At 40.5% G+C, this 25982-nt stretch overlaps 1 protein-coding gene across 9 annotated transcripts in view; it reads right to left on the bottom strand.

The window, feature by feature from the left end:
- Positions 1 to 16158: 16158 nt before the first annotated feature.
- LOC309885902 (protein spinster homolog 3-like) overlaps positions 16159 to 25982 on the bottom strand; it is a 44078-nt gene continuing 34254 nt past the window's right edge. For 8 of the 9 annotated variants that reach the window (XM_082776306.1, XM_082776310.1, XM_082776309.1 and 5 more), the window contains 3 exons: positions 24397 to 24462; positions 18278 to 18376; positions 16159 to 16468 (listed from right to left, as the gene is read on the bottom strand). In XM_082776306.1, coding sequence (XP_082632432.1) covers positions 16301 to 16468; positions 18278 to 18376; positions 24397 to 24462 — 333 coding nt within the window. In that variant the 3' untranslated portion in view covers positions 16159 to 16300. Of the gene's footprint in view, positions 16469 to 18277; positions 18377 to 22985; positions 23085 to 24396; positions 24463 to 25982 lie in introns of those variants that run through there. The other variant, XM_082776308.1, reaches the window with a different exon arrangement.

A 25982-nucleotide genomic window follows, 5' to 3' on the forward strand; every position in this document is an offset into this window, starting at 1 on the left:
ATTTAGACGGTGTCACTTACAGCACAAGTTAAACAAGCCGTTACAGAAGGCAGGGCTGTCAGACAAACGAGGATTCCAGGCGAAATCCTAATTCTTGAACACAACCTATTGACAATGAGCTACATATGACATGAAAGCTCCCTGGCAGATGGGAAACTGGCAGGCTGTTTTGATAGCTGTAGTCAAAGGAAGATTTCCACGGAAAATTATGACAGCTCTATAACAGCATTGACAAACTAAATACGCAACCTGTAAATATAATTAAAGGGACTAGAAGGATTGGTTATCAAGGGAAAAATAAAAGGATTTGAAAGGTATATGGGGAAATATTTAGGCTAACACGCAGGAGTTGTATGACAACATTAAAATATGAGAATGATGAATATCAGGAAAAAAATACATTTATGAGGAAATCCACAAGGCTGTTTAATGAAACTACAGATATGCTTAACTAGGGTAATTAAAGCTATAAGCAGACATGGCATTTAAGAAAAAAAGTATAGGAAGCAATCTGGCATTAGCAAAGAATAAGTGCTCCAAGATAATGCTCACACCCAAGTCTTACAAAGGACACGCAGCAGACCAGAGACCCAATATGCACACACACAGCTGCTCTCTCTTCACACTTACTTGGAGTTCACATTTGTAGGTCTCTTCATTCAGCACTGAGAGCAGCATTTCTCATGATATTAGGGCTTGGGTACCCAGAGCCAACGTTTAGCTTTGTCTGCAAGGAATACACACCCAACTCTCAGCACGTGCCACCAGGATAAAGAAGCAGGGAGCAGCCTTCCCTTTGGATCAGATAACCTCCAGCTCAGGTTTCTTTGGGGCAGAATGAGCAGATCAGCACAGCAGGCACTCGCACAGGGCTCTGCAAAGACAAAGGTGGTGAGAAGGTGGATTTGGATAGCCCATCTACCTGCAAGGCAGACATGACACACAAGACTGTTCCACATTTTATCTTCAGAATTTGTCTTCAAGATTATATAGTCACAGGTCAACTCACTCAAAACAGAATTCACAAAACAAAATGAAATAAAATGAAAACCCTTACCATCATTCTTAAGATTCCCTTCTATTTTCAGCAGCCTAGCTGTAGCTAAACAGATACATTTCCTGAAGGATGCTTTCTTTTAGTTCCCCCACAGGACTATTCCTTATTCCATAACACTTCTTGTACTTCCTCTCTCTCATACAGGTAGCTACAGACTTGAAGTTATATGACTTTTCATTTCATTACACATACACAAATTTCTCTTAATACTTCAGTTTTATTGGTACGTATAAAACCAGTTTTGAGCATCCCAACGCACGCCCATTGCTGGATACTCTGGTTAGCAATATCCTGAGCAAGATAAATACCAGAACTGCTTCTCAAACCTAATAGCCATTGCTACATTAAAGCATTTACCATTCTCTCTCTTTTTTTTTTTTTTTTTTTTTTTTAACATTACCAGAAATGCACAAAGAGAAAATACATAACATGTCTTGTGTGAGCTCTTATAAGATTTCAGGGACTACCTGTACTTAGGACAAGACTGAAGTAAGCTGGTAGCTGTCTAATGGTCTAATTTAAAATGAGTGAGAACATATGGTTGCTATTAAAGGTGTAGGCAGTATAATTGAAGTCACAGTATTTTCACCTGTAACATTTTGAGGACTTGTAAACTAGAAAAAAAAAAAAAAAAAAAAAAAAAAAAAAAAAAAAAACATGTCTGGGCACCTGTACCTTTATAAAACCTTAGCAAATCAGTATTTGACAAGATTGTTTGTTTTATAGTATTTTAATATAGGAGCGATGCAAGTGCAACAGAAACTGATCAACAAAGGTATACTAAATATAGGCAAAGTACATAGCCCAAGATACAGTTTATAAGTATGTAAAATATGTAGCTTATGGATTTAAAACACAGTTCTGGTTTCAGCAGATTTCCTGCAAAGAGATTGATGCCGGATACTCATGCCTGCTACTCTTTTATTAAGTCAAAGAGACTGTGATTCTGAAATTGTTAGGGTGTGGATGTTAGAAATAGAAGTTTAACATCCCTCTTCCTGTTTCTACTGTACTTACATAATGTAGCATCATTAATTTTCATGAAAACTTTTGGAGGTGAAATGTAATTAAATGACATATTTAACAGCAGTCTCTACCAGCACTTCAAAACACTGCTCTAAGGAGTAGCATTGTCATAAATGAACTGCTGCCCCTGAGTGTGTCTCCTGGAGACCAAAAAATTTGGAGTTCCCACTCCAGCAGTGCTGGGCCAGCAGTTCCCCCAGGACTGTGTCACACAGGTGAGTGGTTCCTGCCCTGGAAAGAGAGAGAGATGGACAGCAGACAGGCAGGAGCTCACACACTGATCTTAAAATAACACCACCTTAGCCTTAAGGGAGCGTGTAGCTCTTTCGCCCCCTTACAGGCAGCATTCTGTCTTTTCTTTAAAAGCAGGTGGATATATTTTTCCTTTGCCTCTTATCAGTGCAAGTCCTTTCACCACAGACCAGACCAAGGGTGTTACTTTTTAAACCAGTGTGTTCAGTGAATGCCCTCTGCCGGGGCTGGCACGTCTCCCTGGCTGCATGACTGTTTGTTCTTGACAGGCTGGGGCACACTCCATGAAAATCTTCATTCACATTTCATCTTTTCACTTAACTAATTCCCTTTTTACTCCAAGTCACTATATATATATATATATATATATATATTTTAAAGTAATCAAACACATATATATTCTCCTTTTATCCTTTAATTTGTTTTATCTCACAATACAGAAAATGGGCTTGTTGCCACTGAAGCTTAACAAAAACACTTCTAAAGCTGATTTTGACTAGGTTAGGTTTTCTAAAAGCAGGAGCTGTGTCTGGCCACAGACACTTTTCTGTGTTCCCTACACCCCTCCTGCTGTTACAAGAAGACAGATGGCCCTTCTGAGCACCGTATCAGACTCAAGTAAGAGCATGCTTCTCTCAAGCTCCAACAGTTTGGAAGCCACACTCAAGACTCAGTTCTGGCCCCTGCCCCAAATTAATATGAGAGTGACCAGAGTTTCCAAGCTACTCTGCACAGTGTGTCCATCCTGTAGGACTGCAGGCCAAAAGCATTAAGAGTCTCGGCTGAAGATACAAAGGTTTTTGGAAAACTTAACATTTAAGTAGAACACATGAAAAATCTACTCCTGCATGTGGACCACAGGCTTTACAATCTGTACTGCAACTCAGTCCTTCTGAAAGCAAGAAGAGGCTTAAGGGAAAAGGTAAATCTGATTTTAGAATGGGGAACGGACCTTTGGAGCCATCTAAAAGGTCACTTAGTGCTGATGAAAGGGCCTCAGCAATTTACAGGAACCTCAAATTGTTTCTCTCAGGTCCAACCACCAGCTTCACCTTTCGTCCTTTTTTCTCTCATCACTCCCTGTGTATTTACATAGAGTCCCCTAGGGATTGTGCAGCACTTTCCAGAGGTTAAATCTATATACTTCCGATGTGTCAGATTCACTGATTCATTTAAGGTGAGATCTTGCACCTTGTGCAATCAGACCATGACAATATAGCACAATTCTGTGTTAGTCTCAAACTACATCATTGCTGTGCATCAGCATTTATTGCAGATATTAACAAAAAAATCTTGCTTCCACCGACATTTTGACAGCATCTTCAATTGCCAGGGAGACACAGGAGTAATTTTATCAGATCAGACCAGTGAAAAACTAATATTTTGCCTCCATCTGGAACCAGCTTGACTTACTTTAGGAAAAAAAATAATGCAAGAAACATTGTATAGGGATAAAACTACTCTTAATGTTGTAATAAAACAGTTCCCTAAGAAAGTTCAAAGTAACAGTCATTCTTTTCATGGATCATTTTCTTGTAGCCCACCAAAAAGCTTTGGAAATGATTCTTTCAGCCTGGTTTAAGGGTGACCTTATCAATGCTTGTAAACACCTGAAGGCAGGGTGCAAGGACACTGGTGCCAGGCGCTTTTCAGTGATGCCCTGTGCCAGGACAAGAGGCAAAGGGCACAGAGTGGAGCACAGGAGGTTCCATCTGCACACCAGGAAGCATTTGTGTGCTGTGCAGGTGACTGACCACTGGAACAGGCTGCCCAAAGAGGTGGTGGAAGTTCCCTTCTTGGAGATCTGTAAAAGCCACCTGGACATGAAACAAGTGTTTCACAAGCCAGTTGCGCAAGGAAAAGTATTTTAAACAGCTTTGATTCTATGATCATAATCTTCCTGGGATTTCATGCTCCTGTCATGATTCTTTGTTCTTCTACTATGGCTGAACTCTGTAAATCACATCAGTTTTGTTGTGATTGATCAGCAAAGTTTTGGAGAACCCTTTTGTACCAGGCAGCACACAAGTGCAGCCCTTTCACTCTCTTTTATTTGTCTCCTTTTCAAAGCAAGTGGCCACAAACATCCAGGAACCACCTCTCTGGGTAATATTGGCATTTGTATGATACACACAGATTTGACACTTGCTATGTCTTGAGTGAAGGCATTCAAATTTATCTTGCTGCTCCAGCTATTCCACTGGCTCGAGTCTAACTATGCTGTTATAACTGTATTTTGTGTACTTAAGTGCTAAGCACCAGACTGCAATGTTTTATGTAGACATAAGATTACAATGCCACCAGTAACAGATACATATTGAACACCCCAATTTTATAAACAGACCTAAACTGTATGCAAACCGACTGCTGCTTCACTTGCCATTAATAACAAAACCAACATTTTATAAAAAAGGAGCATCGCTGACATCATCGAACACAGCCCAGGGTTACTGCAAGGTGTGAAGTAAAACAACATCGGGATAGCAATTATAACCTTTTTCACTGTTACATATAAATATCAGGAATGCAAATTACTTTGATCTAAGGAAGACTCAATGCAATATTCCAGGTGCAGTTTAACGGAAATTTATTTCTTGAAAAGCTTCATTAGCCTGAGTCGTTTCACATCACAGTAGCTTCAGGCACTTGGGTTTAGCATATGTTCACTCTATTCCACTCTTACATTTCTTCCTTATCTGTCAGAACCTTCCTGAATGGTTTTTCTACACATCATCATTAGCTTCCATCACCACCTGCTGCATGCTACACCATTAAGAGATGCTGACTCAGAAGGCACTTCATCTGGCACTAGAGATGCCCTCTCATAGGAAGGATGAAAGCAGGATTCTTTTTCTCTACAGAAAATTCATTTTTCTAGAATTTAACTTTGCATACCATACCTCTCACATCCTTCACAACATAAGATCAAGTTAACTACAAATGGCAGAACTTTCCCATCCCCTAGTTACAAAGATCACTATGCTCCAGAGACAGAGACCATCAAGTCTTTGTCCTGGAATTCCTGTGTGGAAGCCAGTAACTTTCTACTTACCTAGAGTACATCTTTTAATCAGACATTTGGCAGCCTCTTTGCTCCTTTCTGTGGATCCCTGCTTTCTGCCTCTAATCTTATCATCTCTCCTCCATCTTCAGCTTTCTTTTTGTTACAGTCCTGGCTTTGTGTGTTGTTTCCTGCCTTTAAGTTATGGAACTGAGCATGTTTAAATTCCTGCCAATTAAAACTGCAGAGCATTGAGCCCTTCTAAGAAAACTCACCTGTTTCCTGCTCTTTTAGGCTCCAAGAGCTGAGCATTTCAAAGCTTTACTTCAGTCTCTGTGAAGATCTGATCTTGAAGAAGGCGCCCTGTTGGCCCTTTGCTGACCTGCATCCCCTGCCGTGGTGGCTGACATTTCAAAGCCCTGAAGCCCAGTCTTGTCACCAGTTCTGTTTGGAGCAAAGACAGCAAGTGAAAATTGTGACAGGGTCTCACGAGGCTCTCTGGGCAGGAGACCCATGTGGTGTCGCTCACTCTCCTGTGACACTGAGGTTCTCAAAGTGGCCATTTTGCACATTCAGAATCATAGGAAGAAACCTGTGGATTTTTTTTAACGTGAAAAAGAGAAACCGAAGAAGTCCAGAGGAAAGTCAGCACTTCAGCACTGTGAAGCAGCCATGGCTGAGGTACTTTACCTTTACTCACTGCAGGGCACTTTTCTAGTTCAAAGAGCAATAGCAAGATAATTGAAATCTCACCTGCCCTGACAACACTACTATTGAATACCATTGGGAACATTTTTAATTAGCATTTTAATTATTAGCATCTACTCTGGAGCCCTCTTAAAATCTTTCTAAACAGATCTGTATACAGAGTACCTTTCTACTACAGGAAAAGGTAAGGCTGGATCATGGCTTCTTTGGGCTTCCATCCCTACCAGTGCATCAGTCAATTTGCTGCAGAGGATGTTCAGGGATGCTCAGTTACTCTGCTGATCTACATTAGGAAATGTTCTGAATGCAAGGGTAAGACTGCAAGGGATAAATGCAAAGGATGCTGTAAACACCTCTGTGGTCGCTGCAACTATCTGAGCTCTGGACACTCTTCAGAGGGAAGCATTAAGCACTGGAAGGGAGAATTAACACAGTCAGGTTCAAACACCAGCTGTACCATGACTCTTACACTTCTCTCAGCTTTGGGGTTCTGTTGCTGTTAAACAAAACAGAGATGACACTGATCATTTTAGTGGAGTAACACTGTTTTGATAGATACACACTGAGCGTTAAATTCTTTCCTCCTTCCCATTTCATTTTTTTAACAGACACAACCTCATAAAGTGGGAGAAAACTGCAACACTGGTGCCAGAGTCCTCCTGCTAGTCCCTTCGGAAGCCACAAGAACTACTGGCTGAGGGAATGCAACAAAGAAGAGAACAAGTCTGGATAGTCACTAGACTTGCAAACCTAGGAGCAACGCAAAGTAAATCAAGCACAACATAGTTAGAATGATGATTGACAGAAATATGATGATTCTACTGCTGGAAATGAAAGTACTGTGAATAATTAGCCACCTCTGACCCAAGAAAACATTGACTTCATTTGCAGCACAAAACTGATTGCAAATGGTATTGGGGAGGAGAATCAAGCTATTCACTGTGCTTTGCCCTCATCAGAAAAATTCATTTCCTCTCTACCATTGAGCAATGAAATATACCTGATTGGATCTGCTGAGACTTCACATGGAAGATTTAGAATGGGGTGAAGCTAAAAGTAATGCTATTAAACAGGCTGGGGCTGGAGGGAGAAATGCACATATGTCTCCTTTTATTAAAGAATTAAAATAAATACCTCAAAGGATCAAAATTTATTTGAATATTTCTTTGAAATCCTAATGTTATTTTTGCTGAATAGGATGCTGAATATCTGTGCAAGAATGAGGACTTTTTGTATTCCCTCCTCCTCCTCCTCCTGTTCGTTCCCATTACTACTCCCTCCTGCACTGCCAGCTGCTTTCTGCCTCCTACTGCACCGCTATCTCTGCACGCCTGCCAGCCCTCTCTCCATCTGACTCATGTCCTTGCTGAGTGCCAGTGCCTGGCCAGCCTTGTCTGCTGATAGGTCTCACCTCCACGTGGATGACAGCTTCATTTGGGGCTCTCAGCACTCCCTGGAAAGTGTAATGTGTTTCTTATAGCCATGGTTCCAAGGCTGAAGAGAGAAAAAGCAAAGATATGTTCTTACAGTAGGGTGAGAGACTCATCTCCTCTTTGCTCTTGTCAAACACCTTTACCTTGTCATCAGAAACCTGAGGCATCTCAGGACAGAGACCCGAAGACTCCACACTAATGTTATCCCCTGCTACAGCCTTTGGCTAGTGGAGGATAGGGCAGAGCAAATCCTGGAAGAAAATACAAATAGCTCAAACTTACTGCTATCTGCCAGTCTCCTCTGCCTTTAGCACATACAACACATCTGACATATATAGGTAGGCACTGGAAATCAGATTATCACAGCCCCTCTCCTAAATGCTGCCTCAAGACAAATAAGCTTTGATGCTGGTTTTCCAGGGCCATTAGAAATACAGACTAAGGGCAGTGATAAGGAGGAATTTGGTTCCTTTTCTCACACCCCTGCAGCATCATTAGAAGGCAGAATTTTCCTGCATCAGGAATTAAAATGGGCATTTTATTAAAGGCAGCTCAGCTTGGTTTTAAGGTGTTTTTGCAGTGCTCAAGAAGCTAAATGCACTTGTAGTTAAAGAAGTCTGTTCTGGAACTGCTGGGATCCCAAACAGGACAACCAGTTCTCTAGGCAGAGCCATGCCGTGGCACCACATCTTCTCTAGGAAGCATCAAGCTCCCTACGAGATCTCTCTCTTATACAAGCTGTTCTTTTCTGCTCAAACATTTGCTTCTTATGGAACATCAGCAAATGCAAATCTTTCCCCTTTCCTCACATACACTCCCCTTTTAAAAATTATGTAAATTCCTTAATGAAGATGGCAAGTCTCCACAGCCCAGTAAGCATGAAGGTTTTCTTCTCCCCCAGACGCAGAAACTGCCTTCCTTCAAAGTCACTGATGTCCGTGCTGGCCTGTTGCTTCTGTCAGTCTCACCCTTTCCAGGAGTGCTTTGAGATGCTGGTAGAGCACAGCAAAGAGCATCAGTCATCACACTAAATTAGGAGACACAGACCTCCTAAGACAACATGACAGTGTTTAACAATCTAAACTAAATTTACAGGAGAAAGCAGCTGGTACGAAAATAACTGCATCTGCTGCGCTACCAACGTTCTCCCACTTGCATGCGCTTAGCGGAGACGACGATGAATCACATTTAATCACACACTATTAGAGGAGGATCTGACTGTACAGTGAGACCAGGTTAATAGGTTGGAGATGCACATATCTGATGCCCAATTAAAATAATTCCAAAGATAAAACTCAAACTGAATTTTACTTTAGGATCTGCGCCTCCCAACTTAACAGATGAGGCAAGCAGTCCTGTCTTCCATGACTTGGATGCAAACACAGGGCCAAAGGAAAACAGTTCTCTTACTTGAGAGCTTACCATGCAGATCCCATGGAATTATCCTGGGTTTTCCAGATTAATTGGAGGGAGGACTACAGAGACTCCTGTCTTGTTCCAGCTTTTGTGGAAAAATCGGATCATGGACACCATTTTCTAGGATATGATATTGCTTAAACACTATCTGGCTGCCATTAACTAGACTCTAGGTGAACCACCTCTAGTCATTCTGATTAAAAAACAAGCAAACAACAACAACAAAATAAACAGACTAATAAGTTTCCTATAAGAAGAACTGGATTGCTTAACCAGTATTTATCATTTATCACCCCTCGTCTTCACCTCCTTGCTCATACCCACACACCCCTCTTACAAGGGCATCTTGCAATGCTCCTAAAAAAGCAGAGATGGGCAAGCTGCTCCTTTATGCTGTGACCTGCATTTTATTCTAATAGCAGGTGAATCCAGGGTTATCCAAATGGGTCGCAGAAACATCTCACCTGGTTCACATAAGGGTGAAGGAAATATTCCCAGCTGGAAATCAGGTGTCCTTTTTCAGCCAATGCTCTCTTTTACCCGGGAGTTCTGTCTGCTCCCAGCTCTGACATGCCAGGTCCGGTGACATCTCCTCTGCAGTGGGTTGTTGATACACACAGGGAACAAGTTCTTTCACTGAAAATACAAACTCTCAGAGCAAAAAGCTCAGAAGAACAATTGCAACATCTACCAGATTGAAGATCAAGAAGTACTCTCTGATCTGAATTTCTTTAAGTTCTGTTGTCTTTCAGCCAGAGATATCCCCAAAAAGAATGCCTACAACCAAGATTTCAAAAATTAGGAGTCCGGTATTAGGCACCTAATCACATAATTAAGTCTTTAAGCAAATGGGCCTGATTTTCTTGGCTTTCAGACTGCCTTCATTAGGAACAGAGGGATGCATGGCTCTTTGAAAAAGAGAGGAATGAAGAAAGAAAAGAATCAGGCCCCTTACTGGGGTACATTATGGTGGGAATTAATAGCTAGCTTGAAGTCAGCACTTTCCAAAATGGTTACCTTCATCCTTTTTACATTAATTTCAAACCCACGGCCCAACATATTAAGTACTGAAAAGAAAATTATACTTGCATACATGAATGCATGAATTTATCTTTCAACTCCACTTAAAAGCATTTTTCATAATAATACAGAAAATATTAACTGTAGGGAAAAAAAGCAGCACAATATATAAGGAGATAAAGTGAGACCTTAGTACCACAATACGAGTAGAGTCTTGTGCAGCACAGATTTGTTCATTGGATAGGATCCTGATTTTGGAGGCACTGTACATTTCTTGAGCCTTGCCCTAGCTCCACTGGCAAGGTTGAGCCCCCTGGGATTCAATCACATTCCAAATCCGTACACACTTAACAGCGCATTTACAAAGGACCATCCTGCAGTGTGGTCTGACAGCACTCACATTAATCTCTCAAAATTACAGACATTTCATTACTGCAGAATACGTGGACAATTTACATACTAATAACAACACTGTTATGCAAACACGAAATTACACAAAGTGAGATCAATACAATTATGGTCAGCTATACAGCATTAGAATCAGAGTCTTTTCATTGTGACCTTTGCATCCCTTATAAACAAAAGCTTTCTAAGAACCTTTCCAAGGCCTTATTGGATTACAATGAAGATAATTATAGAACCGAGATGAACCCTGTGGCTGCCTTGTAATGGAATAAAGCCAGTTCCAGCTGCTTGAATGCCAGCACAGATTGGCAAGGACCCAAAGATACTGGTCTTTCATTGTGTCTTTTTTTGCCAGCTGAAGGGAGCAGGTGACTTGCGTCCATCTCCTAGGGGAAGGCATGTCCAAGTCGGCCACCTTCACCGACAGCAGTAACTTCTGGCATTGCAGGCATGGTAGGAGCACCCAGTACTTGAAGGAGACTGGAAAAATGAATAATGTTTGCAAAACAGCAGAAAGATCTCTGAAGAAAAAAAATGCCATAAAGGTTTTAGGGTAACGGATGATTTCTAGTTTTCTTTGTTATTTCAGAACCTATTTCAACAGACATTGCCCCTGCATTTTAACATGAGGAGGGGAAAGTGCTGTACCTACAGCTAAGAAAAAAAATAAATCTTTATTCACTAAACAACACAGGGAGCAGAAAGGAAGACAAGTGCAGGGGAGAAGAGCAAGACAGAATTCAGCCAGTTTTTCTGCAACAGAATAGTAAGGGGGAAAAGCTGGTTCTTCAGTGATGGAGTACAGGCACAGGTCACCTGTGAAGGTGATGAAGCCTTGTTCAGTGCAACGAGTTAGTAAAACAGCCATCAGGATTGGCACAGTCCTAACAGATCCTATCTAGGCATGGGTACCTCAGAGTGACAACTCCGAGCTTTTTCTTCAAAGCTAAAAGATGCTTTTGACATCTATGGCTACATCAGTAGCATTATAAAGAATCACAGCTATTCTGCAAAATATTTTGCAAAGGACAATTCCGCTGCATAAGTTATTAGGGCAAAGAGGAATAAAGCACAAGATATTCTCAGAAGTGAGCAGCTCAGACAGTATATATAAATCTGTAGCCTGGAAAGCCATGGTCTGCCATCTGCACACCTTCATCCACAGCACAGAAAAAATCCTTAGGTGCTGTGAAACCCCTTTAGCACTTGGCTACTTATTTGGGAAGGAAACGGGAAGGAAAAGTTAGATGAAAGGCCTTTGAAAATCAAAACTCTGCTGATAGAAATCTCACACAATATCACCGGTGGAACGAGCCTGTGGAGCAGCAGTTGCACACCACGGTACTGTTGTATCTTAGACATGCCCTGCCCACTTGATGGCTTAACAGGCATTTCACAGAAGCTAGAAATAATCACAACTTTGAAGGCATTTTTTATGCCAAGCAGAATTCTAAAGCTTCTTTAAAAAATATCCACATAAAGAGCACTAAAGGTGAAGACCAATCACCCGCCCCTTCTTTGGGGAATGGAGGCAGGGCAGGAAGACGAAAAGATCAAAATCATTACCTGAATGTGCTTATAAAATCACACCTTTTGGCGCTGCTCCAAAGTGCCTCTTACCCACTATTTTGATTGGAAAGAAAAAAGATGAAATGTTAGAAGTAGGACGAGAATACAGAAACAGTTACGGAAAATACTCGCTCAGTTCAGAAATTGTCAACCTGTTCACTTGCCGTTTGTTTGCTGCAGGAGCCACAGATTCCAAGCAGCTTGGACACTGCAGAACAAGCTATCCCAATAACCACAAGCTTCCAGCAGCAGCTCTTTCCAATCAAGTCAGAGCAGTAAATTAAATACCTTCTTTAAGCCGCTTGTTTTTGCTTACTTCTGCCCACTTGGAACCATAGGAAATGACTGTCATTTCAATTGACACCTAAAGAGAAATTTTGTTCCTCAGCTGGCAGCGTGAAAGGACTCAGTGACTTTCTCTACTATAGCATTTTGATGGCATACAAAAAGTTTAACGTCTTAAATAGCTACTTTGCACAACAGCCCCCTCCAGCACTAAGAAACTGTTGCCTTAACCCCTTAGGGCAGAATTTGGTGCCACCTGCTAAGAAGCAAATTCAAGGCATGCAGAAACTAAGAAATTCTACTACTTTTAGATATCCTAGCATAGAGATCACATAATTTTTTAAGACACAGGATCAAGCAGAGCCTGCTAGGGCTGCTTCACAGTATCACTGCATCCTCGCAGTGGCGCTGAGTCAGCAGTTCTCAGCAAGGCAGAGAACAGTGCAGTGCCAGGGAGAGCCAGGCTTGGCTCAGAGCATCCAGCCTCTTGGCTTGGATGTTAGGCTTGCTCAAATGCAGAAAAAAAGCCCTAACAAAAATAAAAGTCCTCTCCCTTTACATTACAGAGAAAAGCGAGAAGCATTTGGAAAGATGGAACTGAACTAGTCAGTGCTCATTTCTAGGTGCTGCCTTTCACAAGGGAGATGAGAGTAGGAGTTGGAATGAGTTTGTCAAGGACTTCACGTACCATCACGGAACAGTATGTGGCGTCTCTTGCTCATATGTCAACTGTGTGCCTCCGCAGTGTTCCAGCTACATTTTATGAATATATTTTCTAAAGAATTTAATAAATAATAAATTTAATAAATCTAATTTAATAAATAGATCATCTGTTTACAGGGCAAATCATGATGATGCCAATAGAGAAGTACTATCAAGCTGCTTAAACCCTACCATAGCTGAGTAAAAGGAAAAACTGTTCTCAAGATCTTGGCCTGTCTGCCTGAATTTCAAGGAATCAGCTGTGGTGTTGGGGACATCTGGTTTGCAGTTGTCAATGATTTTAGCAATTGCAAACTTTAGTTCTAGAGTATTGCAAAACATAGGTAGAATATCATGGTTCTGTGACTGATGTGAGCTCTGTAAATGCACATTCAACATCTTTCACAGGATCAGGTTACCTTGAGTTCTTTACCAAAACCAAACCATGAACTAATACCAACATCCCCAAGCAATTTCATAATTAGGCTGTACAAAATATAAATATCTATCTATTGTGTACAAGAGACTTGAAGCACAATACAAATCTTTATGACAGTAAGCTTATACGCAGCTTCTGAGAAATTTTGATAAAATACTAAAGAAGGATCTGGCACTAAGTTGTTACTAGCAAATTTCATAGAATTAAACAAAATCAAAATAATTTTATAGCCTCAAATACTGACATGCACTTGTCACTGAACTCTTCCATCACTTTCTGGGCATGAAGTGATGTAACAGTAAATGGTATCTACTGAAGATACCACTCACTGTACAATATATTGCATTTCCACCTCATCTCAGAATTCAACTTTTCCAATTAGCATTTCGCTAGAGCCAAGTGAATATCTTCAAACACCACACGTGGTACAGTAACAGCATACCAGATGCATCTCAGCCTCTTGCAAGTCCAATCTCAAGTGTGCAGTGAGTTGAGAAGGCCTTAAAGAATGTTTGTAGACCTCCTAAATTCATCCTACAATGAGGAATTCTCTTAAGAACAATGGGATTTGTGCCAAAAGAATTCTTCTCCCTCTAGCTGGAAGACAACTGCTGCAAACTTCACCAGGTTTGCCAAAAATAAGCAAGAAATTTCAATCTAAACACTGCCTCCAGGTAGCTTAAAAATAGACAGAAAATATTAAGACAAACACTTACGACCTGTGCAAGCTGATGTGTCCACATCCAGTATTAAGAATCCTCTGCTGGACGTGGGTTCTCTGGCACCACATAAACTTCCAAAAAGCCAGTGGTATAATGGCTTTGGTAGCCTTTTACAACCAGAAAGAGTTCTAAGTCTTCAAGAACACCAACTTTTATTTTAAAGACAATTACTACAATCTAACCGAGTATCACAGAAAACTTAATTGTTTCTCATAATGGAATAAGCTCCGGCCAATTTTGACTATATGAGTTAAAGTCTGGTTACAGAACAGACTTCAGAAAAAGAGAGGGAGGGAAGGAAGGAGAGGGAGAAACTCACAGTTGTTGAATTATGCTATTGATAATGGCAGTCAATATTCACTGTCATTACAGGAATTTTGTGTTTTATGATTCTAATGATTTAGGATCATTCATGATCCTTATGATACTGGGAGAATCAGGTAAGATTCACAATACTTCACTTACTGAGGGTTTGACTTTAAGGTGTTGCCAGGAACTACACCACCACAAACAATGCAAGTTGGCCACACTAATCATGTCATATTTGGTGCTTGGCATAATATTATGACAATAGTTACCACATCCAATGTCCTGTGCACTTTTAGACCTCAAATGGGTAATTATATTTAAGTGTTTTTATAACTGCCACCGTTCAGTCATTAGAGGAGATGCTTACCCATAGCTTGAGGATGCACTGAAGAGCCTCAAAGGATTATAAAGAGACCGTTAACATATTATATTGTGGTTTAACCTGGCAGGCAGATAAGCACCACACAGCTGTTCGCTCAGGCCCTCACAGTGGGATCAGGGAGATAATCGAAAAAAGTAAAAGTGTGAGAACTCATGGGCTGAGATAAGGACAGTTGATAAGAGGGACAAACAAACCAAAAAACTAGAAAAGAATAAAAACAAAAACAAGTGATACACAACACAATGCTCACGACCAGCTGACTGATGCACGAGCAGTGCCCTTGACCACCTCCCCGAGTTTTATTGTTCAGCATGATGCCATATGGTATGGAATATTCCTTTGGTCAGTTGGGGCCAGCTGTCCTGGCTCTGCCCCCTCCCAGTTTCTTGTGCAACCCTAGACTCCTCTCTGAGCAGCGTGAGAAGCCGAAAAGTTCTTGAGCAGTTACTCTGCACTGCTCAGTAACAACTAAAACATCAGTGTTATCAACACCATTTTCATCATCCTAAATCCAAAACACAGCACCATATCAGCTACTGTGAAGAAAATTAACTCTATCCCTGCCAAAACCAGGACATGCATATAGGTTGACCACAACCCTCCACTCTTGGACCTGGCATTGACTTTGGTAGTCTCCTTCCCTTGGTCATTTCAGACAAATGAAAACATTGTTTGAACTATCTAGATTTTCCAGATTCTATAGAAAAATCTTATCCTGCTGAGAATTCATAGGCCTTCCCTCCTAATCTCCACAAGACATTCTGCCTTAAATGCTAGTCTTGTTTAGGTTGACAGTCATGCTTGTGACAGCTCTATACTCTACCTTCTGGAGCTCCCCAGCTCCACAGAATATTCATGCCCGTTTTGCAGATTGAGGGAGGGCTGCCATATGCCAATTCAGCAGCAATTTTTGACTCACAGTCAAAAGCATCCAAAAAAGTCAGTACGCAGGATTTTCTGCCATATGGAGGAATTGTTATTTGGCCTTTTCTGTAGCTGTATCTCATTAAGCAAAAAGGAAAGGAAAGAAAAAGAGAAGGACATTATTTTATTCTTTTTTGCAAATCTTGCCCTGGAGTTCATCTTCCCTTGAAAGACAGCATTCATTTCTGGTACCTAGGAAACCAAGTCAAAGCAGAAGGAAGCTGTAAGAATCAAGGTGATTGAGGACAGCGTTCCATCCAATTCAACAGATTTTCTGTAAGTCAAACACCTTGTATATGACTTCCTTCAGGGAGAGGGGAGTGGGCTCCAAAGACCAGAGGAGAGAAGGAAACACTTTTCATGAAGATGCATTACCTGCAGCAAAGCTATTTTATTACCTTCGTATTTTGAAGGGGTCAGTAACTGCACTTCTGTGACCATTGTGTGTTCTGCAAAGTCTGTTTTTTTCAATAAGGAAGATTTGTTTAATCTGAGGCCTTGCTGGGATTTTACATTTCTTTTATTTATAGAAACTATTGTATTATTACCACAACATGTACATTTGTGTTTTAACTTTACAGAGTCAATATCATGGCTGGCATACAAACAGGAAAGTTATAAGATAAAGGTTTAAAAGATACGTAGAAACCTTATCGCTTCTCTGCTTCCTTACGATCATCTTCAACGTAGAAAGATGTCAGCAGGAAAAAACCTCCTCCAATGACACCAACAAAAACACAGATGATGAAGCTGTACTGCAGGCTCCTGAAACTCCACTGGACTGAGTGATTGTTGTTGGCCTGAATAACACTGGAGATCTAGGGAATGAACAATGATGTCATTAATGTGGGATAACACCATGTTTCTCTCTTGATTTAAGCAGGCTTTTTACACTGTGGCCCTTGAATAGAATGAAACTGAGCAGGTAGGGATGAAAAGCTTGCTACCTTGGTTTGTCAACCCCAATACACCTATTGCACTGCTGTTCCATTTCCATTTGGTTGGGGAATATTGTTCTTCTATATTATTACTGCCTCCAGTCACAAGAACACAAAATACTGCAACCAGTGTTTATCATGACTGGTAAACATTAACTCATTTTACCATTTTCTAGCCCATCTCCAGAAAGCCAGCACAGGACAAACATTTGGCAATGACCTTTATCATTTCTTGGTGCTGTTTGATTACTTTATCTATCCTTAATCAGAATCAAACAAATAGAAACTGGCAAAAAAATTTTGGCAAAAATGCAGCCACGAGCAGCAACACACATTAAAAAGGGAAGAGCTGGAAATTGATTTCAGAGACAAGAGTGGAGTCTGGTTTTGAGCCAAAAGGCATTTGAGGAGTCATGGAATGACAATCTGAGGAACTGGGAAGAAGATACCAGACAGCTGCTTTTTGCACTGGCTAGACGATGAGGTTGTAAAAGCTATATGTGACACACCGGAATTTTAGTTTTGCAGACAGAAAGAAAAGCTGATTTCAAGAAACCCATAAGGTTCAATACTTAACCTACGAACTTAAAACCTCTTCTTAGTACAAACAAAAAGATGAATGCTGAATGCAGTCATTGCTATTCCCACATATGTCCTTGATTACAATATGCTTCGTGTTTTGAAATACACAAATATGAGACTCTTCAACCTTTGCTGGGTTGAATATGATTATTTATGACAGTTTAAGGAGATAAGAGCAAGATCAACTCTAAATGGGCACCTAGGGACTACAGCAAATATAACAGACAAAATACAAACCTAATGCATTTAATTTAAAAACACTCAGAAAAAAAAATCTCTAGAGTGCAAAGGGAAGAAACACAGACCCTGAAAAAGACTATTCAAAGATTCTCCAGACAGTTTATAAGCTAAAGGGTTAGTTGAAATAGGTCAGCAAACAATAGCCAGACCTGAATACAGAAGATACGGTGTTTAATCAACAGCAGATATGGGCAGTGTTGGCATACTGGTTCACAGAAGCCTTCCAGAACACAATGTAGTGCTCATTGCACCCCACATGGATATACAACAGTTCTATTCCTGGATTCATCATCTCTGTTCTTTGTAAAGGTGCAAGGTTACCTGAGGATAATCTCACCTGGATATACCATGACAAACTTTTTTTGTCTTATACTTTTCAATTAGCTGCTATTTTAGGCAACTGCATGCAAGGTATTGCAAAAGAAGTATTCTGTGCATAGTTACTAGCAGGATGCAGCAGAACATTCAGCAGGAAGCCTCAGTTCTGCCTGTACCTCAAAGATGGCAAAGAACAGTGGGTAAAAGAGATGACACTGTCTTTGCAAAAATGTATGTCTTCAAAATTTATTAATTTTCAAATTTTAAATCAAAATTAATTTCTACACACTGCAGGAAACGACGCATATCTATATAGATATAGGATTATATTCTACATACCTGCGGTGTCACAGGAACAGAAGTTGCATGCAAGTAAAAACGCTTACAAAAATGTCCCCCTGGATTCCAGAATCAAGGTTATTCAAGGCTACCAACTTCAGTAATTTCTAAGCTTTGGACCAGGAAGTGCCTAGATTTCTGTGTGTCTGTCTTTCAGTTTCTAAAGGTTTTACCCTAAAGAAAACTCAGATAAGCAGAGAATTTACTTACAGTCCCAACAAGATATGGGCTGCCTGCATCTCCCAGCAAATGGCTCACCAAAATCTGCAGGGCAATAGCTGTAGACTGCCGCCTCGGTGTCACAACATACTGAAACAAAACACAACCCACAAGAGAATGAGTATTAACAGAACGAATCTCAAAAATGGGCAGCTACCTAGAGGGATGGATATATTCAATTATTTATATTTCATATTCAAACACTGTTTGGAGACAGAGAGGTTTTTCTGAGCAATACAGTACACTGGATGTTTTATTTAGGAAGAAGATGGTCAAGAAAGCAACGCAAAAGAGGGAATGACAATAAAGCATGAAAAACATTATTCCCCTGCCTCCATTCACAGACTCACAGCACCTTGTACAGACTTACTTGGCCATGCCACTAACAGAAAACCCCAGCCAGTAACCCCTGCAGTTGTACCAATTTACTAGTACCAATTTACTTGTAAGGAGGTTCAGCGGTGACAGCCTCTGAGAAAATCTCTCATAACACTGTGTCAGCAGGCCTGCTCTAGACTGCTGGGAAACTGGGGTACCAGAACGAGCTGCCACGGCTAAAAGGGATGTCAGCTGAGACCTTGCAGAGCGTGTGGAGACTCAGGGAGGGACCAGAAGGTGGCTGATGGTGGTTTGATGACAGATTTGATAGCAGAAGTTTGCTGCTTGTAACTGGCCAGCACCTGAGATATAACTACTCTAATAACCATACCTCAAAATGATTGTGCTTTCAAGTGCATGCAGTTTAAATAACAAGTGGAAGAAGATGGTACAGGTACAGAACACAGCAAAGCATCACATAGATTATAACCAATTTCAAGATGAAATATAGTAATTTGGGGGTAATAGGAGCTTTACGTCTGCACTACTAAAGAAGATCAACAATGCCTGAAGTACAGCATGATTCTATATAATTTGTTTGTGTCTCTCTCAGTAATGCATTTACATTATTACACACTTAAAGGAGAAGCATTCACAGTCAGAATGAGGCAGAGGCAATTTTAAACCTTGATACATTTGTTTTCCAACCAATTGCTCATATCAGAGACAGAACACTTAATATTCCCCCACTCCTCCACTCCCCTGTTTTGTTTTTTGTTTTGTTTGTGTGTTTGTTTGTGGGAAATTGATTGGAGCATCACTTAGACATCTCAAACACTAATTAATAAGGTGATGTGTTTGGCCAAGAGGCAAACACAAGGTATTGTGGCTTTATAGCTGCCTTCAAAGAAACACTAACATGCATGACAACAGGTTGGGCACAGAAGAAGAAAAAGATCCTGCTCCCACATTTAACTTGGAGTTATATTATCACTCTTCATGTACAAGGTGATCTCACAATATTAGATAAGGAAATATCAATACCAATAGCAATATCAATGCCACATCTTTAGGGTGAGTACAAGGAACTGCATTAATGGAAATTAGAACTGGAAAGTAAGGAAGCAGCACTGTCCAAGAAACCAAGGTTAATTACACTTGTGAGAACAAGAGTATCAAATATATAAGCCTCACTCTCTGAGTGAGAGAGAGAAACAAATTACAGTAGAAAACTCTAGGTTGGGAAGTAGAACTTGCTATGACAGAGCGAGACAGGAGTTTGACTGTTCTTGGTTATCCTGCCAACTGCCCTAGACTCAGTTTTCTTTTCTTTTATTGATAATGATAGGTTGTGTTTGAGCAATGCAAATCAAATATTGTTATGTACTTAACATATTGTAGGTATTGCAGGCACCAGAGAATATAAATGCACTTTCACACTCTCAGTGTCCTGCACCACTTTCTTGCAGCATGCATTAAATCTCTCATTCCTGTACCTATGGAACAAAGCTGTAACAAGAAAAATGAGCAAGAAGGACAGAAGCTTCCTACAGTTACCGGGCTCCCACAAACTCTGACTGCTATTATTGAGGTTCTTCTGCTCAATGGAAACAGTATGCAAAAGCTCAACGCACTGTAGGCTTCTCTAGGAAAATAACCTGAATGCTCCCACAAACCTGGGCTTTGAAGCAGCCTGTCCACAGTAACTGCCCAGCTGCTCACACCACATCAACAATGCAGATGACATCCCATGCACTGTCATCTCCTAGGAGATGCCAGTCCAGATGCCTTGATAGATAAGCAGGGTGCCCCCACAAATATAATTTGCAAGCCCTGTCATGCTGTCTCTGGAGGTTTTAGAGATCCTCCTGCAGACTATGTGACAGAGCTGTCAGCTAAAAAAGCAGATGGAAGAGACAAGCTGGTAAACACTTCTATACCTCCCAGGGCACTTCCAAACAAAGACAGGGACATGTTGGTAGCCTTCCCAAGCCCAATATTAGCTTCCAGTTCCAGCAGCTTTTATGCTTTAGCTGCCAAAAGCCTAAAATATAGAGTACCAGTACCTCACAGATGGTAAACAGCTATTTCATTAGGGACACTCCATTACAGTCTCCTACTTAGCCAGAGAACTGTAAGCAAGGCAGCTACAGCACTTCCCTACGCGCACGTTCTGATTGCAGTCAGCCGGTAGATACCTTATGTTTACAGCTGAATAAGGGGCACAAAGCTTGCTACATGCAATGCATCTTGATGTATGATCCACAAAGGAAGAAAGTCCTTATCATTCAGTCGGCATCTTCCTTTGTCTTTGTCTCCACAGGCTGCAGGATAAATAAATTCCTAGCTCTGCTCTGCCTAGCAGTGCCATATAGGGAGAACGAAAAGTCATTTTCACGGCAGAATAAGAACATGCATTAGCAAATCCAGCCACAATATCAGAAAGTCTATCAGCTCACACAGGAAACAATACAAAAAAGAGAAATTTCTGTTGTTATCTATGGCATCCTTAAGTCAATGTAGTAGCAGTGATACAATGAACCCACGGATTTTCAGCAGAATGAAACAAAACTCAGATAAGATTGCCACTGAATGAGCAGACATCCACAAATTCATCTAAATTCCATCGTTTTTCTAACAAAACAATTAGTAACATTTAGAATTCAACAGATCCAACCCAAAGCACATTCATAGTTGTACACTGTGTGTCTGCTCTCAGGGGAGCACACCACTACAGAGCTCTGCTCTGCCAAACTTTTCACCTTCCTGCTTGTTGCTGGTTGATGCAGTATTGCTTCCACCTAAAACCAAAGCTTTCTAAAATAAATACAAAAGAAGTGTGTCAGTCACATGGGAGACAAGAACTTCTTCTCAGAACCTCTTCTCAGTTTACATGGATCAAGGATATGGCAATGAAACTCCAAATAGATTTTGTCCAGGCTGGAATATGATGCAGCATTCCCTAAGCAAGCTGAGACCTAAGTGACTGAACTGAATGCAAACACAGTTCCTTGCAGATGTTGCAGGTTGGGTTCAGAAAGGAATCTAAAGAAGGAGCTGACAGTCCTGACTTGTACTTTACTTCCCATCCTGTATCAACTGTATCTAACTGAGCAATGTCATCTTCCTCTTTAACAGTGACAGAGGAGAGAATTAAAACACAAATGCAGGAGTTCAAATAAACGTAAATTGAGAGACTTTAAGAAAATCTTTCAATGGAGGCTCAAGTGATGTAAGAAGAATACTAATTGTAATAGTACTTTGTTCTCTTGAAAAAAAAAAATCAGTGATTTAAAAATAATCTGAAATAGAAACTAATAAAAAATCATTTTGAAGCAGTGATAGTTTTTCTGTACCTGTTCACTGCTTCAAGGCTATACCTCTTGTCTCAAAGGATAATTGTTTCTGATCATTGTTTGAGAGTCAAAGAAGAAACAAAACCATCTTGCAGCAGACTGAGCTTTTCAGCGGGCAACCAATTCACTAATGCTGACTGCAATTTTTATTTTTTCTTACAATTCCAGACTGCAGAAAACTGGCATGTAGAGAGCAGTACCATGAAAGAGTAACTTGAGACCATAACACAATAGTCAACAACAGTGCTTTGTTGAAGAACCATGAAATATGAGTTAGTTTATTCCTTTATCTCAATCAAAATGTGAAGAAAGATTCTTCAAGCTATGAAGTTTGAAGATAAACAGGCTCAAGTCAAGGTCTAGTCAGCTGAAGCAGAGTTCTATAGTGCTTCACAGCTAGTCCCTTTTGCCATTAGCAGGCGCTCAGTGTTTGGCTATATACTTTCACATCCTTCTTTTACACCAAAGACTGTAATAGAGATACTTTTATCTCTGCACAGTTTTTTACCACTCATTTTTAGGTAGCTGTTAGGAATATCAAGCAAGTTGTATATTCCGAGTAACTAAGACTATAGTGACAGTAACCTCAGGAGTACATTTTCAGTTCCTTTGGCAGCAAGAAACGATGGCAGCCTTGTGGACAACCATTTTCATCATGAGCCATGGGCTGCAAGTTTTCTTTACTGTCATAAATTCTTGTGACATGTTATTGGGCAGCACTATGTGTTGTGCTACACATTAATGCATTCACTGTGGTTCTTATATGAAAGATTTCTTATGACAGTGAAGTTTGCTTTAGCTATCTGCATGTAGATTTGAACTCCCTTGAAATGAGAAACTATTAAATAAAACAGGAGATGTTCATGTGAATCTTGCTTAGGATCACTTCAGCTACCAGTTTTCCATAACTAGCCTGAAGGTGGGAAACTCAGAGTTCTTTTCTGCTTCGCCTTTACCTGTGTGCCTTCTCTCATCTGTCCTGAGGGCTTTAAACAATTTCTCTACTTTGTCTTCTATTAGTACCAACTGCATCAGCATTTTGCCAGTACCACACCTCTCTCAGCTCTCTCTCTTTCAGGTAGCATCCTGCTTTCAGTGTTGAGGTTCTGGTCACGCTCACTGTTCTGCAACAAAGTCACCCCACAGAAGAAGATTCCAAAAATTAGGAAGTCTGTGTTTCATTGCAATACAGTGCTTTATTCTTTGTAGAAGAGGACAGTGCCAATTTAAATATTCTATCTTATGCCCATGGGAAACAATGAAAGGATTTTCAGTCATTCTAATAGCTCTGTCTGTGGTACTTAAACCAGCTTTCTGCAGTCAGATTACTAGATACAAACAAGATAGACTATTTCCTTGCTTGTTTGACTGGTAAAGTATATTCAGCTTGTTTGTACTACGACTTTCCCCAAAAAGTCACATAAACTACTTTGTTAGACCGTGATAATCTGTGTAGTTCAGTGATGGTAGAAAATCTTTCTAGCATAATATCTGTCCCATATTTTACACAGACATTTATTAGTGACTGTGGAGCTACAGCATAAAACAAGGGTTGACAAATTCTTCCTTTGAGTAAAACCTCAAGGATATTAAAAAAAGTGTTAATCCTTAAAGCCTTTGCAATAACTAATAGAAAAGGTAGCTGCTTGTTAATACCTGAACTAATTGTGCCACAAGGTGTGTGCTTTTCACATCACTCCTTTCTAAAAAAAGTTGCTGATGACATAATTGAAATGAAATAGGCACTGTTATTCTTTGGGCTCGTGGTGGCATTCCTGGAACCCCCAAGAGCATCATAAGCATCACTGTTTTGCCAATGCTTTGGCAGTGTAGCATCATTTATTAATTTGACTTGTAAGTGCTGGAGTTCACCTGCACTGAGGGAACTGCAGTGAGGGAACTTGCAAATAGCTCACAGAATGAAGTATTCTAACAGATTCACTAACTTTAGTTTATAAAATATTGGCTTTCCCTCATTTGGCTCATCTTTACAAAGCTTGGAGCATAAATACAAAATCCCTGAATACAGACAGAAAGTGATTTTTTTTTTTTTGTGTAGACCACTTTCTGGCAGACATCCAACAACACAGAGCTGTACAAAAAATCCAGGCTAGTGTGGGTACCAGAAGCACTAGATAGTTACACAGGCATGAATTGCATCCAGAACATCTCCTTTCTGGACTTACAATGAGCTTGGACTACTGCACTACTACACCCATACTGTTAGAGGTATCTGCACAGCACTATACTACAGCACTAGGTTACAACCCTAATATTAGCAGGCTCCCAATACAGGTATTCTTAGCTAGGTTTCACTCATCTCTTCCTGGAAGGAGAAATTTGGTCCTCCTAGCCACCAGGTTGCACACTTCTGAACAATACTGTTGTGAAAAGCTGAAAACCTGGAAATAAGCAAATAGTTTCACAAGCACTTACCAGCAGTATGTCTGTCACAACAGCCCAGTTTACAGATAAAAATAGTTCTCCAAATGCAATAAAAATCTGCAAAAAAAAGAAGAAAGCAGTGACTATACACATGACACTGCTATTCTTTAGTGTGAAGATGAAGGCAGGCTTATCAACTATGCTCATCTCTGTGAGTTGTTGTACATACCCATCTCTTTATAAATTAAACATCTGCTCTGCCTACAGTCACAAACACTATCTTCCTCTTAAATAAGAGGAAAGGAACTAGGGAAGGTATGTGAGTTGCTTTGGTTCATGTATCCTCAGCAGAAGAGCCAAAAGAGGAAACATATCACCCTCACAAATAAATTGGAATGAACTGCTGAACCCAAGAAGAGGGAGACAAAAGCCTGTGAAGGGAAACCTCCAACACAGGTTTAAAATTTTGTCAAAGATTTCCCTTTTTACAGTTTTCCAAATGAAACCAAGAGAATATCTCTGTGCCAGGACAAGTTCTGTTAAAGGCTCCTTCAGAGAGGTCAGTTCTGAAATGAAATGGGACTCCTAGAGTCAGACAGCCTCAACGTCTTGGTGTCCTGTGGGAATTCCATAATTCACCACAGATGGAGATGCAGCCACCAGGAGAAAAGGGTAGGGCCCCCAACAGTTCTTACACCTGTGGTCATATAGGAGATTAACCCTTTCAGCCAGCCCTGGACATGGATTTCAGCAGGCTGTACAGACTAATCAATACTTGAAGAACACATTAAAGCTACACTGTAAAGCTGGAGTAGTTCTAGAAGTCAGAATCTGCTTAGTGACACAGGCCACCAGATGGCACCTACAAAATAAATTCCATCATAATAACAAGTGCTAGCATCTTGACTGGGTGGGCCTTGATCAAGATACTCTATCTGGCTGATGAAAGAAAGGCACAGTGCAAGCTATCAGATGTTTTCAGAGGGGTAGCTTTCATGCTCCCAAGAGGAATCAGACGTACATCTGAATCACTGCATCTTCCTGTTATACACCTACTTCCTCTGCATTTCTTGCCTGTGCTATTGATGTGTTTTCTCCTCCAAACCAGTCTGGGGAAAAAGTGCTTTGAAGACCAGAGGTACCAAGCACAGACCTTTATCCAGACATCTTTTCCTTCCAAATGCTTTATACAGTTTTTCTAATTTGCAGCTGAATCTATTCCTCCATATATAATTACTTTTCATTATTTTTTTTTTTAACAGGTATCACCAGTTTCACATACTCCTTGACTATGCCTTAGTTCTTGGATTTGTGCATCCTACTATCAAAGTCTTTCCACTGATTTGACTTTGGTGGACCTTGCCCTTGCAAGAGGCAGAATGCAGTCGGTCTCCACTTCCATGACTGTAGCAATAACAGCCTATTGACTATAGAAGTGATTCTAATGCCAGTCTTGGCTGCAGAGCAAGAGATACAGCCTTTTATTAAAGAACTTTGGGACAAACACGAAGTGAAATGTATTGGTAACATGGTTAGCAATATCACATAGTTCAGCTTATTGCCAAGCTGCCTGGCAATAAGGACCAAAAAGGTCAAACCTTGCAAATCACCACAAAGTACTAGCCAGTGCTATCTTA

The sequence above is a fragment of the Aythya marila genome (assembly GCF_965140915.1).
Source record: "Aythya marila genome assembly, chromosome: 20".
Taxonomy (NCBI): domain Eukaryota; kingdom Metazoa; phylum Chordata; class Aves; order Anseriformes; family Anatidae; genus Aythya; species Aythya marila.